The 19,022-nt window shown below is 38.7% G+C and overlaps 1 protein-coding gene across 7 annotated transcripts in view; it reads left to right on the top strand.

Moving 5' to 3' along the window:
- The window catches only part of Tpx2 (TPX2 microtubule nucleation factor), a 51,688-nt gene that overhangs the window by 226 nt on the left and 32,440 nt on the right, over positions 1 to 19,022 (top strand). For 3 of the 7 annotated variants that reach the window (XM_015481858.2, XM_048811132.1, XM_015481850.2), the window contains exons 2-4: positions 3,110 to 3,227; positions 12,929 to 13,104; positions 18,348 to 18,467. In XM_015481858.2, coding sequence (XP_015337344.1) covers positions 12,999 to 13,104; positions 18,348 to 18,467 — 226 coding nt within the window. In that variant the 5' untranslated portion in view covers positions 3,110 to 3,227; positions 12,929 to 12,998. Of the gene's footprint in view, positions 1 to 308; positions 409 to 3,109; positions 3,228 to 12,928; positions 13,105 to 18,347; positions 18,468 to 19,022 lie in introns of all 7 variants that reach the window. The other 4 variants (XM_048811129.1, XM_048811130.1, XM_048811133.1 and 1 more) reach the window with 4 other exon arrangements.

Raw genomic sequence — 19,022 nt, 5'->3', positions numbered from 1 at the left:
CCCCCCCCCTTAGCCCTGTGCGCGTCTCTGGGCCGGCCTCTGAGGCGGTTGCGGGGTTGGGGCGCCGCCTAGGCGGGGGCTTCGGGCCATCCTTCTTTTGGTGACAGGGTTTTGTGGTGAAGGCGGCCTGGGAAACCGGGTGGAGAAGAATTTGCGGGAGGCTGTCGGCCAACCACAAAGTTAACGACCACTGTTATTGTTCTTGCGGCGCCAACGGGTGGGAAGCGTTTTGCGGACCGAGCCATCCGCGTGCGATTTTTCACTTGACTTTTGCACCAGTGAGTTAGGTGCTATTTTTCACTTTACAGAGACGGAAACCGAGGCCTACGATCTGTATAAGTTTCGGGAAGCGGGTGAAATAGCGGCTCCGCCCTCAAGAAATGAGGTGTTTGGTGAAGGAAAACAAAGGTGGTCGCACGCCACTACATTTCAGGACGATTGGGGTGGGGCTGGGGCTCTGGCTCTGGCTCTGGCTCTGGCTCTGGCTCTGGCTCTGCGGCTGAGCGCTCGCCTAGGACGTTCTAGGACCTGGGTTCGATCCTCGGCACTACATAAAAATGAATAAAGGTGTTGTGTCCAACTGCAACTAAAAAAAAAAAAAAAAAGATTGTGTAAGATAAAAGGGTGTGCAAACATAATCGAGGGAGAGTGTAATGTCACTTGAATTCGTCTTGTTGGGAACTTAAAGTTATCCATATTTGCTTATCCCTCCTCCTTGGTATCGAGTTACTAGTTTTGCCTTTCTAATTTCCTTTGTTAGAACATTTATAAATGTATAGGAGGAAAGGGAACCGGAACCAGGTTATAATATTGAAGAATTGACGTAACCTTTATTTTCTATTTCTTTCTCTCTCGTTCCTTTGTACTGGAATTCAGCCCAGGGGTGCTTTTTTTCGAGCTTACACCCCCAAACCTTTTTTTTTTTTTAATTTTTTTATTTTGAGGCAGGGTCTTTGTGTTACCGAGGTTGGCCTTGAATTAGCGATCCTCCTACCTTAACCTCTGTTTCTTGATATATGGTTTCTTTTTCTGATGTGAAAATTTCTAAGTAGTTTAGTAGCAGAGACTCCCCAAACCATTCCTGCTTAGAAGAGGATTTTTAAGTTCATCTATTGGTGTACTTCCTGGTTCAGGCTTAGCTTGTTTTGACATCCCATGGCCTTTTAATTGAATTTTTCTCACTCATCAGATGTTAAAAATAAATAGAAGTGCTTTTTTTGGGGGGGGGGGTACATTTGCTGCTGCAATAAGAATATTCTTGTATGTATTGGCCTCAGTGTATTACACAACATGTCATGCCACCCCCAAATTAAATTTGAGTACCTTTGGTTGGTTTGGGTGTCTCAGTATTGTCATTCTTTTTTTTTTTCCCCCCCATTTGTAGATGGACACAATACCTTTCTTTTATCTATTTATTTTTATGTGTTGTTGAGGATTGAACCCAGTGCCTCACATACACAAGGCAAGAGCTCTATGACTGAGCCGCAACTCCATCCCTAAGTTGTCATTTTTGGTTCAAATTATTTTTGGCTCCCTGCTACTACTTAGCCAATTAATTGAGGGTGTACTATGTGCTTAGATTGATGTATTCAAGAGCTTTCTGGTATGCTCGGAGACAAATAGATTTAATTCATATTGCCAAGTGACAACAAGACAAGACAGCATCTGAGTGCTTTACTGTTTGTTATTATAAGTGTTCTGGCAGTTTAGAGGTGAGGGAGATCAGTGAGGCTTAAAACAGGTAAGGGTGGCTTTGTGAAGTAGCTGGGATGCAGATTGGCTCATTGAGAGGGAGTTTGATTAGACAGGGACTAGAGCAGCACTGAGGGACTGGAGCAGTACTGGTGCATAGGAATAACCCACTAAATATCTGTTGAATACAAAGGAAAGATCTGCCTAAATCACTACAAAATTACAGATATGAAAAACTGAATTGTATTCAGATAGGGTTGTTGTTTTGTTTAAACCTTCAAATTAATCACATAAAATGGGATTATTTTGATCACGATTATCCTTAAATGTGTACAATCCAACCTTCATAAAAGTAATTTATCCTGCAGTTGCAATTAAACTTGTCCAGGAGAAAGTATTATCAGGAAAGTTCTTCATTTAGATACTGAAAGAATTTCAGAGTTCTATGTTGCCTATGTATTTTTTCCTTCAACTTTTTCTGGGCTTCTCTACTCCCTATCTCCCTTCCTACCCACCCCCTCTTTTTTTGACATGCTGGGGAAGAAGAAAGGAATGGAATTTAAATGTCCTTTGAAAAACTTCATTTTCTTTGCCATGGCTGAAGTTAGGAAACAGAATTGACCATAGGGCAATTGAACAGCCCAAGCAGTTCTGTGGAGAAATCTGTATTTAATACAGAGACATACAGATGAGCAGCCCTAAATATTTTGTGAAAAAAGGGATAGATAACTGGGAAGGGATTCTGATATTGTTTGTCAAGGAAAACTTGGTAAAGTAGAAAGAAATTAAAAGATTAATGAAAAAGGTATAAAATTATAAATAGGAAAGGTAGTAAAAGTTTGTTTATATTTTAAGTGAGCCTGATGTTTGAATAGAAGTACACACACTACCACCTTTAGGTGTTAGTGTTCCTAAATGGCAGGCTTTGGAAATATTGCTTTAATGTGAGACTATGGAATACAAAGACACCAGAAGACAGCAAATATACACTAAGAAGTCTAAGGATACTTTTACAGTGATGCAACAACAATCTGTTAAGCAGTTTGGCATGTTAGGAGGTCCATGATCAGAAGCAACCTTTTCTGGTGGGGGGCAGGGTACTGGGTATTTAACTGAGGGGCACTCACATTGAGCTACATTCCCTAGCCCTTTTTATTTATTTATTTTTTATTTTTGAGACAGGGCCTCATTCAGTTGCTTAGGGCCTCTTTAACTTGCTGAGTCTGGCCTTGAACTTGTGATCCCACTTGTCTCAGCCTCCAGAGTCACTGGGATTACTGTGTGTTAAGTTATTGCACCTGGCTCATCCTTTGGTTATGATTCATGTTCTTTTATTTATGGACCCCTACTATTGTTCATTAACCTTTTTTACTACAAAGAATTTGAGTCTTTTTCATCACCTTTCTACTACTTCCAGGTTTTTAACAAGAAATATCTGAAATATCTTCCTGACTTCAAGATTTCAGGAAAGAGTATATTGCAACTTTTGAGTTAAGCCTGTAGGCAAGTGGATTGACAGACCCATTAAACCACAGGTAAGGTTGTGTTTACAGTGAGTTAACATTAAAAAAGAAGGGAAACATTAATATATAATGTTTAAATAGGTGCCTTTACAAGGTAACATTTTGAAAGAAAACTTATGTCATATGTAAAAACAAAGAAAAATCACCCATTTTCCTACCTCTTAGATAAAATAAAGCTATCATTTTGATAGATTTCATTTTTTTTTTCCTGTGCCTATATTTTGTTTTAAAAATTAGAAAATAATAAAAAAACTAAAAACCTTTGTTGCTTTTTATTTACATAGTAATTAGGTCATGAATTTTTATTTACCCATGCTAAATTTTTCTGTAATCTAATTTTAATGGTTATATGGTATTCCATTATATGATTCTACTATAGTAATTTACCCATTGAAATTGCTGGTCAAATTATTTTTAATTTTCAGAGACGCCAAAACAAGTGGCTGGAGCTGGGGTTCAGCGGTAGAGCACTCGCCTAGCTAGTGCGAGGCACTGGGTTCAATCCTCAGCACCACATAAAAATAATAAAATAAAGCTATTGTGTCCAATTACAACTAAAAAAGCAAACAAACAAAAAAGCCAAAACAAGCCTGGCTCAGTGGCACACGCCTATGATCCCAGTGGCTCAGGAGGCTAAGGCAGGAAGATCGCGAATTCAAAGCCAGCCTCAGCAATGGTGAGTTGCAAAGCAACTCTGTGAGACCCTGTCTCTAAATAAAATACAAAATAGGACTGGGGAAATGACTCACTGTTCGTGCCCCTGAGTTTAATCCCTGGTACCAAAAAAAAAAAAAGAAATGCTAAAACAAAATTCAACATAAGAATGCTGGGTTTTGTTTTATTTTCAGTACTAGGGATTGAGCCCAGAGTTTTGCCCATTGCTAGGCAAGCACTAAGAATGCTATTTTTAAATTTTATTTAGAGACAGGGTCTCATGAGTTGCTTAGCACTTTGCTTTTACTGAGGTGAACTTGTGATCCTTCTGCCTAAGCCTCCTGAGCCTCTGGGATTATAGGCGTGTACTACAACACCCAACTAAGAATGCTATTTTTAAGACTTTTGCTATACCAAATGTATAATCAAGTTATACTCATGATAACACCAAGTTGCCTTATGAGATTATGTTCATTTACATATCTACTAAAACAGTATATATTGATATAGGCATACATATATATTTTTAAAATAGGTAAGACATTTGCATGGCACAAAAAGCAAAACAATATAAAAATTATAATTGCAAACTATAATTGAAACTATATTATATATATGTATATAATTGAAAATACATTGAAATTATATTTATGTGATAGCACAGGCCTGTAATCCCAGCTACTCAGGAAGCTGAGGCAGGAGGATAGCAAGTTTGAGGTCAGCCTTAGCAATTGAGTTGAGATCCTAACTCAAAAAATAAATGCAAGGGCTAGGGGTATATCTCAGTGGTAAAGTACCCCTGTGCTCAATCCCCAGTACTATAATAGGGGGAAAAAAAATCTAGTCCTATCAGTTTACTTCTCCCTGCTACTCCAGGTTAAACATGTTTGTTAGATTCTTGGATTTTTTTTTTTTTTTTTGCTTGTGGGTATTTCCTAAACCAGATATCATTTGAAGTATATAAATCTCTACAAGGCTAAGTATAATATTGACATTTGTTGATGCTTGTAACATCCTACAGCCTCCCTCAGTCAACCCTTGTAAACTTTTGAAACTTCTTACTGTTGAATTATTACAATACTTTGGAATGCTACGAAGATTTCCTTTGGTATCTGCAAAGATCAGTGTCATTATTTGACCTAAATGAAACAGCATCATTGATTTTTGTATAGGTCCTACAGCTCAGGAGTGGTTTGAGATTGTTGAGTTCTATGCATAAATTAATGCAGTACTGAGTTTCTAATCTTTAAAATGGATAATATGAATTTCACAATTTTGAAAGAGAAATGATATAAAAATATATTTGCTTTAGGTTTTTGGACAGTGATGAATTAGAACAAGTGTCCATGTGTCCTGTTCTGACTTCTGAGTGTTTGGACAGTGAGGGATTGTCATTGGATTTTAAATTGACCCAATTTTGGAAGCTTCATAGATCTGTTTCTGTAAACAGATCCGATTTCAACATAGAAGTTAGCAAACATAAATGTGGAAACACAGAGTCCATTAAACTTTCTTCAGACTTAGTTTGTGACTTTGAATAGCAGTTAAAATTGCACGCTGGATTATCTTGTAATTTACTGACTCTTGTTAATTCTTTATGTAAAGGAAAAAAATGTAGGTGTTTTCTCTTGTTAAAATGAATGTAACTCAGCTCTCTTTTGCTTGCAGTAATGTAACAGGATCTCTTATCCCTTGTGAAAGTAGGAGAGGGTGTTCCTGGGGAAATGGCACTGCCTGGATGGGACTATCTTAACTAACTATACTTCTAACGAAGTCTTGGCTTAACTGTATTTATTCTGTTACATTACCAATTGCTTACCTCATGCTTTTCCCTCTAATAGAAATAGGCGAGACACATCTCACAAACTGGATAGTTTGGGAGCATCTGTCATACCAAAAGTCTTTGTTTTGCTAGGAGCTGCTAGTCCACTATTTCAGCCCTGCTTAGAATGTACCCTCTGCAGCTTTCCCTCACCCCCTCTGGTCCTGCACTTTTTGATTTATAGAGCTTGTCAAGTCTAGTTATTTTTGGTTTGAGAGTGAAGAGAGGCAGGAGGCAATGGGAGGTTAATTTCAGATGAATATGGAAATAGGTTACAATTGCTTCTTCTGCAGTCTTCCTCACGTGTATTTGTCCCTATTTGTTTTTCCTTTCCATTTCTTCTCCCAGAAAAAGTCAAACATTTATTTATTTATTTTCACAGCACTGGGGATTGAATCTAGGAGTATTGTTTCACTGAGCTACCTCCTCAACCTACTCACCTTTTTAAAAATTTTTAAATTTTGAGGCAGGGTCTTGTTAAGTTGCATGAGTTGGCCATGAACTTGAGATCCTTTTGCCTTAGCCTTCTTTATAGCTGGGATTACCTTGGCCATTAACTTGAGATCCTCCTGCCTCAGCCTTGTTTATAGCTGTGTACTACCTTGCTTGGCTCAACATTCATTTTTAATCTGTAGAACTCTGCAGGTCTCTTTGTCCTTTAGGTATCACTTCCATCAGGAAGCCTTCACTGACCCTCCTTCACCTTGTTCTCTGTACTCCCTGAGTGTGCTCTATTTTTGCCCTGTTATTACAAGGATCATCCTGTATCCTGTTTGTCTTTATTTCTCATTTGGCTGTGAGTTCCTTAAAGTCTGTTTTTTGGAAAGAAAAAGTGAGCTGTATGATATGATGGATTGGCATTTAGTAGGCAGTTTTTAAAACAACTTAACTAGATCATAACATGTGGGATAGGGCTTTTTTCCTCAGGTGAATTGCAGGATTATTCATCATTAATAACTATTTCTCCACTCAGAATATTTCTAGTTTTGCAGGAGTCTTAGCTGTGGCAGATTCAGATAATTTTGAAATATGAAGCTAATTCTCTTCTCTTGCTTGGCAGCTTGGCTTGTTTGGGGGAATGTGGTTGACGCATGTCTCTCTTTTTTTTTTTCAGTGGGACCTGTTGACAGAAATTCAATCTTGATTAAGGGGTGCAGGAAGGCATCCAGTTCCCACCATGCTTTTGGCTCATTTAAATGGTTGTCTTTAGCTCCAGCTAGTTCCGTTTTCTGCTAGATCTTAAGGACTTTAATATTTGAAGTTTTTAACCTTCTAATATTTACTATTTATGGGAGAGGTAGTGTGGTGAAACTGGCATGACCCAGCAGTTACTGCTGGTTTTCTTTATGTATTTGTGCTGTTTGTTGTCACTGAAGAGAATCAGGGTTCTTAATTCATGTTTGTTTATTCCTATTTTTCAGGGAGTAGGGATTGTCTTACTCATTGGTTACACAAAACCAAAAGATAGTTTAAACAAAGTGTTGTTGTTCTTTTTGTTTTTGTTTTTTTAGTACTGGGGATTGAAGCCAGGGGCCCTTTACTGCTGAGCTATATATCCCCAATCCTTTTGATTTTTTTTTTTTTTTATTTTATTTTGAGGCAGGGTCTTGATGAGTTGCTGAGGCTGGCCTTGAACTTGGAATCTTCCGCCTCAGTATTCCTGGTCACTTACATGTGTGTGCAATTGCACCCAGCTAAAAGCAGCTTTTTTTTTTTTAATACTTTTTTTTTTTTATATTTATTTTTTTAGTTGTACACAATACCTTTATTTTGTTTATTTGTTTTTATGTGGTGCTGAGGATCGAACCCAGGGCCTCACATGTGCTAGTGAGCGCTCTACTGCTGAGCCACAACTCTAGCCCTAAAAGCAGCTTTTTAAAGAAGAGGTCATGTTAAGAAAATAATATTTTGGTTTTAAAATTTCACCTAACTGAAGATTAAGTATACTTGGGTTTGTACCTCTCGCCCTTTATCCCCCACTAATAAAGTGCAGTCCTAGACCTCAGAGGAGAACCTTTGTGATGCTTGAAAAACCTGCTTAAATGGTTTCCCTCTCTTTTTTGGTATTAGGGATTGAACTCAGGGGCACTCACCTCTGAACCACATCCACATCCCCAGCCCTGTTTTGTATTTTATTTAGAGACAGGGTCTTTTTTTTTTTTTTTAAAGAGAGAACTTTTTATATTTATTTTTTAGTTTTCGGTGGACACAACATCTTTGTTTGTATGTGGTGCTGAGGATCGAACCCGGGCCACACGCATGCCAGGCGAGCGCGCTACCGCTTGAGCCACATCCCCAGCCCTAGAGACAGGGTCTTACTGAGTTGTTTAGTGGCTCACTTTCGCTGAGGCTGGCTTCGAATTTTCGATCCTCCTGCGCCACTGGGATTACAGGCGTGTGCCATTGTGCCCAGCTCCATAGTCCCTTTTACTCTACAATGTCTACTCAGAGGTTCTCACCTCTGTGCCATACTGGAGATCAAACTCAAGAGCAAGCTTTATGGGACTGGGGATGTGCCTCAAGCGGTAGCGCGCTCGCCTGGCATGCGTGCGGCCCGGGTTCGATCCTCAGCACCACATACAAACAAAGATGTTGTGTCCACCGAAAACTAAAAAATAAACATTAAAAAATTAAAAAAAAGTGTGGAATATGATATGTCAAGAAATTTGTAATGTTTTGAACAACCCACAATAAAAAAAAGTAAAAAAAAAAAAAAAAAAAAATTAAAAAAAAAAAAAAAAAAGAGCAAGCTTTATGCCTCTGAGTTATACCTTTATCTCTTTTTATTTTTTATTTTGAGCTAGGACCTTGCTAAGTTGCCTAGCTGATCCTCCTGCATCAGTCTCCTGAGTAGCTGGAATTATAGGTGAACACCACTGTACCTGGCTAACTTACATCTTATATAGAGCAAAAACTTTATGCAAAAGCATACACTTAGAATAAAGAGAAATTAAAGGATAATGTTTTGTCTGTGGGAAGATTTCAACTCAGAGCTTTCCTAGTATATTTAGAAAAGAATTTGTAGTTTACCAAAGTTTTCCTTATGAATAATTTGTTGGGGATGTGTAGTTTTTTTATGTAGCAGAATTTATTTGCCTTTGTTTTTGGTTTTTTTGGTACCAGAGATTGAACCCAGAGGTGCTTAACCACTGAGCCATGTTTCTAGACCTTTTTATTTTGAGAGAGGGTTTCACTAAGTTGCTGAGGCTGGCTCTGAACTTTGCCATCATCTTGCCTCAGTGTATCACCATGCCCAGCTTGTTTGTTGGTTTTTTGCAGCACTAAATATCAAACGCGGGGCCTTATGCATGCTAGGCAGGGGCTCTACCACTGAGCTACATCCCTAGCCCTTGTTTTTCTCTAATGGTTTAGTGTGATTTGGTTATCTTCTTCTGAAGGGATGATTATAGGAAAACCCTGTGCATGAAAGAGACTCCAGATTTTAGAATTTTTTAGAACTATCTTTTTTTTTTTTTTAGTACTAGAGATTGAACCCCAGTATCTTTTTTTTTTTGAGATAGGCTTCATTAAATTGCTGAGGGCATTGCTAATTGCTGAGGCTGGCCTTGAATTTGTAATCCTCTTGCATCAGCCTCCCATGTTGGCTGGGATTACAGGTGTGCAGCACCGCACCCAGCTTAAATATCTATTTTTAAATAAATTTGTGAGGCAGTGGATAAGAATAGAACCTTAATGCCTATCGGGGTTCAAACCTTGGCTCTGCTACTTCTTAGTTCTGTGACTGAATAAGTAGTAAATCTCTGGGTCTCAATTTCCTTACCTTTTGTGGTAATGTTCAAAATGGAAGATAATAATAGTACCTACTTTGTAGAATTTTTGTGAGGATTTAGTTAGTTAATAAGTGTAAAACACTGCTGATAGTGTCCAATGCCTTCTGGACTGCAAATGTAGATTTAAGGGTAAATAAATACTACTTAACTTTTTTTTAAACTGAAAATGATACGTTTATTTATTGTGGTGCTGGGGATTGAACCCAGGGCCTTGTGCATGGGAGGAAAGCACTCTCCCAATTGAGCTGTATCCCCAGCCCTAAAAATGATGCATTTATTTGATAACAAAACATATTCAAAGAGCATGAATAAGCATATTGAATATTTGACTACATGAATGAAACATATTCAAAGAAACTTTTCATATAGTGAAATTTTTTCTCAAATTCATATATCCCAGCTCCCTTCACAGACCCAACTACCATTAACATTGTCTTCTTCCACATATAAAAGTATTATATGATTATAGATTGCCTTTTTCCTCTTTAAAACAATGGGGACGCACTCTTTTTAAATATTTTTTTAGTTGTAGATGGATACAATATTTTTATGTGATGCTGAGGATCAAACCCAGTGCCTCACATGTATGAGGCAGGCTGAGCTACAACCCCAGCCCTCAGGGCACACTCTTTTTCACTTGTATTTCTCACTTAATTGTTCTTAGAACTATTCTATACATATTGCCACATCTGCAGTTACCTAATATTAAAGTTATTTAATACTTCATAATATAGTTGTGTCATAATTTATTCTACCAATCTCCTATTGGTGGGATTTGGTATTTTTTTTTTTTTAACTTTTTGAACAATGCTATATTAACTTTCTTATACATGCATAAGTATTTATAAGATAAATTTCTGTATTTGGCAAGACCTATCAAGAAAAAACATGGAAACTGCCCTCTAAAGAAGCTAACTGAATAGCTTCATAATTTTAAAAGAAAAGAGAGAATAAAAGGATGTGAGGGGTTAAACTTGAACATTTTTCCAGGTGTTTTTCAGCAGCATGCTTTGGTGGAATCATGAATTTTAGAAGGCTAAGTGGGATTGCTGCTTGTTACATTCCTGCTTCTTCCCTCCCCCAGCTTTAGTTGTGTTCATTACATTCCTGCCTGGGAAGTGTTCCCAGTGACCTCAATTAGGCATTAAGATCATGGGAATCCAAGATTTTCCCATGTCTTCCAGCGTGTTCACAAGAACATGAAAACGTCCTTCTTGTAGCAAGGCAGTTTTAACCACTGTAGTCACTGAGAAATTCTTCATTGAGGGTCTTTTGAATAGAATAAGTGCTCAAGAAAAGGAAAGGTATCAGTAGGTCAGATGGCACTGATAATATCTGAGGATAGTATATTTCATAGTATTTGAAATATCGTCTCATTTATTTATTGGAAATAGGTGGGCAGGGTGATAATGACTGGCATGTAAATGTAGAAAATACTAGAGAGGCCTACTTGTTTTTGAAAGTTTGTGTGTGTGTGTGTGTGTGTGGTGGCAGTACTGGAGGTTGAATCTAGGGCTACTCTTCTGCTGAGCTACACCCTCAGCCCTTTTTATTTTTTATTTTGAGACAGGATCTCACTAAGTTGACCATGCTACCCTTGAACTTGCAATCCTTCTGCCTCAGCCTCCCAAGTTGCTGGGATTATAGGTGTGCACCACAATGCCTGAACATTTTTTGAATGTATTTTTAAGGAAAGAAAACCTGTATTTGGCGAAACTGCATCTAGCTTTTACTGTGTATAAAGTACTGTGTTAAGCTACTTAACAAATGGATGAGGTATAAATAAATAAAATCTGTTCCTGTGTTTAAGAACTTCAGTCTATTGTGAGAGACATTTGCATGGTTAACTAATATAAAATTGAATGTTATGTGCAGGGTATTGTGGTGTACACCTGTAATCCCAGTGACTCAGGAGGCTGAGGCAGGAGGACCACAAGTTTGAGGCCAACCTCAGCAATTTAGCCAGACCCTTAGCAATTTAGCAAGACCTTGTCTCAAAATTTAAAAGGGATGAAAATATAGCTCAGTAGTAAAGAACCCTTGGGTTCAATCCCCAGTAGCTAAAGAAATAAATGTGTTAAAAAAAATTGAGCGGTGTGTATTATATCAGAGATATAAAACAAAGCTTGAATTTTGGAAAGATGTCAGAGATTTGAATTGGTCTTTGGTAAGATTTTTTTTTGGTAGATATAAAAGTTAAGGTTGAGGGCTGGGGATGTGGCTCAAGCGGTAGCGCGCTCGCCTGGCATGCGTGCGGCCCGGGTTCGATCCTCAGCACCACATACAAATAAAGATGTTGTGTCCGCCGAGAACTAAAAAATAAATATTAAAAATTCTCTCTCTCTCTCTCCCTCCCTCCCTCTCTCACTCTATCTTTAAAAAAAATAAAAAAATTAAAAAAATAAAAGTTAAGGTTGAGGGAAAATAATAAAATAATAAATATATAAAACACCTGGTGCCGCAGTCTGGCTGGGCACAAATCATGAGCCACTCAAGCAGGAACAAACTTTATTTCCGAACTCCCGGGAATGCCACCCACGTGGCCTTCTCCCGTGACACACCACACACCAACCGGAAATCCCTCCTCTGGCACTTCCCCAACCAACTCAACTCTCCAGGAATCCTGCGAGAACTCCAAAGGAGAACTCCAAAGTAGCCGGTGCCTGTGGGGGACAGCAGGGGTCTAATATACAATTGAATACACAGCTTAACATAACCATCATTATCTCAATGGCTCGCTGGCATCACCTCTCAACCACTGCATTCTGGCAAAAATGCCATGCCATTCCAACCCTGCTGTGGCTCTCAGCAACCTGGCATAGCCAGGCACAGTGGTATACAACTATAATCCCAGTGACTTGGGAGGCTGAGGCAGGAAGATTGTTAAGTTCAAGGCCAGACTCAGTAACTTAGTGAGACCTCAGCAACCAAAATAGAAATAAAAAGGGTTAGGGAATATAGCTCAGTGGCAGAGTGCCCCTGGATTCAATCCTTAATAAAAACAAAACCAAAAAAAAAAGAGTGTGTTCAAATTACTAAAGCAAAAACCAGAACAACTAATTTTTAGGTTGATTTGACAAAGTAATGCATATTGTCCAGATGATTTTCTGAATTGCAAAATTCAATAGTAAAACCAAAGTAGTTGTTGGGGAATCAGTGCCTTAGTTTAATGTGCAATCAAATTTTTTTTTTTTTTTTTTTTTTTTTTTGGCGGTGGGGAGTAACAGGGATTGAACTCTGGGGCACTCAAACACTGAGCCACATCCCCAGCCCTATTTTGTATTTTATTTAGAGGCAGGGTGTCACAGTTGCTTTGTGCCTCGCCATTGCTGAGGCTGACTTCGAACTCGTGATCCTCCTATCTCAGCCTCCTGAGCCGCTGGGATTACAGGCGTGTGCCACTGCTTCTGGTTGCAACCAAATTTCTGAATCATTTCTTTCCTCAGAAGGTGACCTGTTGAGAAAAGTGATACAAATACTGAAAAAAAACCTGCTCTTCTGCATTAAGGGTGGACAATGTCACAAGTTACAACAACTTATTCTTTTGATGCTCCTACGGACTTCATTAATTTTACATCTTTGGATGATGAGGAAGATTCCGAAAACATAGATTCATGGTTTGGTAAGTGCTTTCTCTGGCCATTTTACAATTAGTGGCTTGATTTTCTCTGAGTACCTTTCAAACATAGAGTTATTTATCTGGGCAGTGGTGTACATCTATAATCCCAGCTACTCAGGAGGCTGAGGCAGGATGATTACAAGTTTGAGGATAGCCTGGCTGGGCAATTTAGCAAGACTTTGCCTCAAAATAATATCCAGCCAGGCATGGTGGCACACACCTGTAATCCCAATGACTAGGGAGGCTAACGCAGGAGAATTGCAAGTTTCAGGCCAGCCTTAACAATTTAGCAAGGCCTTAAGCAATTTAGCGAGATCCTATCTCAAAAGAAAAGAGGCTGGAAATGTTTCTCAGTGGTAGAGAGCTCCCCTGGGTTCAGTCCCTAGTACTGCAAAAGGTAAAACAAAACAAAATGAAAAAACAAAGAGGAATTAGAAGACAATTTTAATATGCAAACCCCTTTATGCACCAAGATACTTTGTCATCCCTGACTTGATAGAAATATATTTGACTTTTGACCTACATGGGTTTGAACTGTATGGGTCCAGTCATACATGGTTTTTTTTTTTTTTTTTAAGATTTGTGATAATTTTAAAAAACTTGCCAATTGCAGAGCTTAGAAGTTTCAGAAAGTTCAGTATGCCATGAATGCACAAATTTTATTTTGGCATGGGAGGATGAACTGAAAGTCATCCTACCATTGAGCTACATCCCAAGCCCTTTTTTATTTTGAGATGGGGTCTTACTAAGTTGCTGAAGCTGCCCTTGAGCTTGAGGTCCTCCTGCCCAAGCCTTCTGAATTGTTGGGATTACAAGCATGTGTCACTGCTTTTCTAAGGAGCTATTCACACTTGCAGATTCCGCACTTTTGCTTTTGTTCATTGTACATTGTTCAGTGTTGCCACTTGTTTAGTGATAGTTTTCAGAGTTTCTGATATAATGTGTATTCATTTCCTTTTTCTTTTTCCCTTCTTCTGGAGATTGAACTCAGTGGTAGCCCATTTGCCCCTACTCCTACTCTTCCAGTCCTGCTCTTCCTTGTGCATGCCTAAAATTTGTTTAAACAATATTTTATTTTGTCATTTAGTACCATAAAATATGTACAAATCAATTATGAAAAGTTAAAATGTATCAAAACTTAGCATACACAGACTCTTATGGACTATGTATGGTGCCATATGCTGAGAGAAATGTAAACAAATGTAAAGATGTGACATTAAATTATAACTGCAGGGGGCTGGGGCTGTAGCTCAGTTGTAGAGCACTTGCCTAGCATGTGTGAGTAAGGCACTGGGTTTGATCCTTAGCACCACATAAAAATAAACAAAAGCATTCTGTCCATCTATAACTACTAAAAATCATAATTGCATAAAATTAACTGTAGTAATATTATATTATTGTTACAATTTTGTAATTACCCTCATTGCAGGGAACCTAAAATTCTCCGCAATTTTTTTTTAATATTGTTTTAATAGTAGATGGGCATAATTTTATTTATTTATTTTATATGTGGTGCTGGAGTTCAAACCAGTGCCTCACGCATGTGAGGCAAGCACTCTACCACTGAGCTACAACTCTAGCCCTCTCTATAGAGTTTTGACTGTGAGAGAGTGCACCCCTAATTATCAAACTGTTTAATGGTTGGCTGTAATTAAAATGCCCAATATTTGGGGAATGGACTGTAAGTACAAATGAATGTTATTTTGTAATTGAAAATGACAGATATTCAGGCTTTGAGGATGTATAGGAAAATCCAGAGGAAACAATGTTCAGTAAGTCTCCAGGAGGCATACATGTCTGAAATGATGATAGCCACAAGAAATCTTATAAGCAGGGCGCGGTGGCACATACCTGTAATCCCAGTGGCCTGGGAGGCTGAGGCAGGAGGATCTCCGGTTCAGAGCCAGCCTCAACAAAAAGCAAGGCACTAAGTCTCTAAATAAAAATACAAAATAGGGCTGGGGATGTGATTCAGTGTTTTGGTGCCCAAGTTCAATCCCCTGTACCAAAAGAAAAGAAATTTTGCTCTGTATCATTTGACATAGACTATAATATTACAACTTGGATATTGACATTGATGTAATATGCCAATTTTACTCAGATTTCCCCGATTTTACTTTATTTCATTTTTGTGTGTGTATATGTATTAAATTCTCTTCAATTTTATCACTTGTGTAGGTTCATGTTTCTGCTACCTCAGTCAAGATCCAAATGTTTTATTTATTTTTTTCTTACCAATGCTGGGGATTGGACCCAGGGCCTCTTGCATGCCATGCAAGCAAGCACTCTACCAATTGAACTACACTCAACCCCTTTGCACAAGTCCCCCACCCTCCCCTGCCCCCACCCTCGCCACCCGCCTCTTTTGCTGTATTGGGATGAGTTAAAATTTGTGATGATTGATTTGTGCCTTAGCCTCTCAAGTTATTGGGATTATAATATTGGGGATTAAACCCAGGGACACTATATTACTGAGCTTCATTCCTGGCCCTGTTTTATTTTTCATTATCATTTTGGGGGTGGGTATTGGGGGGTGAACTAAGGGGTGCTTAACCGCTGAGCCATGTCCCCAGCCCTTTTTTTTGTATTTTATTTAGAGACCGTCTCATTGGGTTACTTAGGGCCTCACTAAGTTACTGAGGCTGGCTTTGAATTTGAGATCCTCCTGCTTCAGCCTCCCAAGCTGTGGAGATTGCAGACATGTGCCACTATGCCCAGCTATTTTTTATTATCTTATTTTATCTTTGTTTATTTACTTACTTTTTGAGATGGAATTTCACTATTTCCCAGGCTAGCCTCACACTTTTGGGCTCAAGAGATAACCCCCTATTTTAGCCTCCTGAGTAGCCGGGACTATAGGTGTGTACCACTGTGCCTGGTGTTGCCCTTTTTTTTTTTTTTTTTAAATTTTTATTTATTTATTTATTTTTTAGTTTTCGGCGGACACAACATCTTTGTATGTGGTGCTGAGGATCGAACCCGGGCCGCACGCATGCCAGGCGAGCGCTCTACCGCTGAGCCACAACCCCAGCCCCTGGTGTTGCCCTTTTATAATTACATTCCCTCTGCCCGCCCTAATTCATTTTCTTTTAAATATGTATTTTTTTAATTTGTAGATGGACACAATATCTTTTTTTTTTTTTTTAATTTTTTAATATTTATTTTTTGGTTTTCAGCGGACCCAACATCTTTGTTTGTTTGTGGTGCTGAGGATCGAACCCGGGACGCACGCATGCCAGGCAAGCGCGCTACCCCTTGAGCCATATCCCCAGCCCGACACAATATCTTTATTCTGTTTTTATGTGGTGCTGAGGATCAAACCCAGTACCTCATTCCAGGCGAATGCTCTACCACTAAGCCGAAGCCCTAGCCCCCAATTCATTTACAAAAAAAATTTTTTTTTAGATGTTGACGGACCTTTATGTTATTCATTTATTTATATGTGGTGCTGAGAATCGAACCTAGTGCCTCACATATGCTAGGCAAGTGCTCTACCACTGAGCCGCAACCCCAACCCCCCATTTCATTTTTTTTTTTAATATTTATTTTTTAGTTTTTCGGCGGACACAACATCTTTGTTTGTATGTGTTGCTGAGAATCGAACCCGGGACGCACGCATGCCAGGCGAGCGCTACCCCTTGAGCCACATCCCCAGCCCCCCAATTCATTTTTAAGTGGAAAGATTTTGCTCCTAAAGACCCAGTCCTCAATAACAGAATTACCTGATTTGGTTCTGTGATGTGGCATATAGTCTGAAGCCAGGCCACAGTATGTTTATATTTTTAATAGTCATAGATGGACAACATGCTTTTATTTTTTTAGTTTTTTAAACCCAGTGCCTCACACATGCTAGGCAAGCACTCTGACATTCAGCCCCAGCCCTGGCCCCATGGTTATGTTTTTACTTAACTTTGAAATAATAATGTGAGATCAGTGGTTGATGAGGCCCCTTCATTTTATTCTTTCTCATGTCGTCATCCTCCTTGAAGGAGAAATCAATATGTGGTAGGGACAAAAATGAATCCTTTGCAGCCATACTTGGCACTTAAGTATAGTGTCCCAATGTGATGGCATCTGCCATTCTCTTGGGAAAGGATTTTAGTGGTATCCATTGGGAATCCTGAGAGGAGTGGTCTGTTGGAAATGGTTTGGGAGGAAGGGGTATATAAGAGGGCTAGCTATCCTAGAGGGGTCTTCCCCATGTCCTTGCTTCTCTGGAACCTGGAGGAAATGCCTGGGCTGTCTGAGGATTTCTTTTTTCTTTGTTTGGTGGGCTAGGGATTGAACCCAGGGGCTTGTGTTTACTAGGCAAGTACTCTACCACCTGAGCTATATCCCCAGCCCCTGAGGATTTCTTTTTCCAAGATTGTCTTTAAACAAACAAACAAACAAACAAACAAAAGAATGAAAGAAAAAGAAATACTAGCATAACAATACTATTACATACAACTTGGCAGAAAAAAACTTAATCCCACAATCTTTCAGAACTTTCTTATTTTAATATATTACTTTCCACTTTTCTTTCAGATAATCATGTCTTTTTATACACTTGCAATCAGAGCATACAGGCACAGAGATGTTATTGCTGGGGATCACTGCATTCCTGCAGCTTTATCAGTGTGGTGTTGGTAGAATAGACTTTTCACTATTTTGCACAGCAGAACCTAAGATAAAACTATCTTAGTTAAGAGAGAAGCTAGCTCTGCTTCACTTGCATGCATTGCACATGCATGTCTCATCTTGTCAGTTGTAGAAGCAGGTCTGACTATACAATATCCCTTGTAAGTCCTACAGTTCCTGGTGGCTACAGTTTACTTTAAGAGGAACATAATGTATTTAGATAGTAGACAAGGCCAGGTCATGTTTGTATGGCCCTGACTGTGTATCAAGCAAAAGATAAGGAGCTATTTACATTCGCAGATTCCACACTTTTGCTTTTGTTCATTGTACATTGTTCAGTGTTGCCACTTCTTTAGTGATAGTTTTCAGAGTTTCTGATATAATGTGTATTCATTTCCTTTTTCTTTTTCCCTTCTGGAGATTGAACTCAGTGGTAGCCCACTTGCCCAGGTACTCCTAACTCTTCCAGTCCTCCTCTTCCTTTTGATTGCTAGAACTTTGCTTGTTCTTCCTAAACAAATTGGAAAGATACTGGAAGGGGCTTTATTCCCTATTTTAAGTACCTGGTGCAAATTTGTTTTGCTTTTATTCATTGTTTGGATGATGATGACTTTGCTTTTTTGCAGATGAGAAGGCCAATTTGGAAAACAAGTATCCTGGGAATGGAACAGGAGGGCTTTTTCAGAGCAAAACTTCTGTGAAAAAGGCTAATCTTCAGCAAGCTAATGACACACCTTTGAGACCAGGTAATAAAGAACATTTTTAGAAAAAAGTTTTTTGACAGAATGTGGGACAGTGTATTAGGAACCTGAGGACCTGGGAAATTACCTAAATGCTATATCTCTTGATTTATTATTGGTGAACTGGGCTAGTTAATTTCTTTTCTTTCTTTCTTTTTCTTTTTTTTTTTTTTTTTTTGAAATATCTTATTTTTTATTTTTTAGTTTTTCTGGTTGGACATCAATCATCTTTATTTTATTTGTATGTGGTTGCTTGAGGATCGTAACCCAGCGCCTTGCGCATGTCAAGCGAGCGCGCTACCGCTTGAGCCACATCCCCAGCCCCTCTTTAAATTTTTAATATAAATGGTGAAAACGGTAGATCTAGTACATTTTTACCCACCTGTTATAAACCTCACAGGATTTGTTTTGAAAAAGACTCAACCCCAAAGTAGGTGGCTACGCAAGACATTTTTCTGTTTGAAGGGCTGGACTTCTCTAAAAGCTCACAAACAAAAAGACCAAGAGAACTATAAGAAAACAAGTAATATATGCCTGCACTACATTTCTAGCCCTTATGAC

Source organism: Marmota marmota, unplaced genomic scaffold (assembly GCF_001458135.2).
Source record: "Marmota marmota marmota unplaced genomic scaffold, marMar, whole genome shotgun sequence".
Classification (NCBI taxonomy): Eukaryota; Metazoa; Chordata; class Mammalia; order Rodentia; family Sciuridae; genus Marmota; species Marmota marmota.
This window is presented reverse-complemented; position numbering and strand designations above follow the sequence as displayed.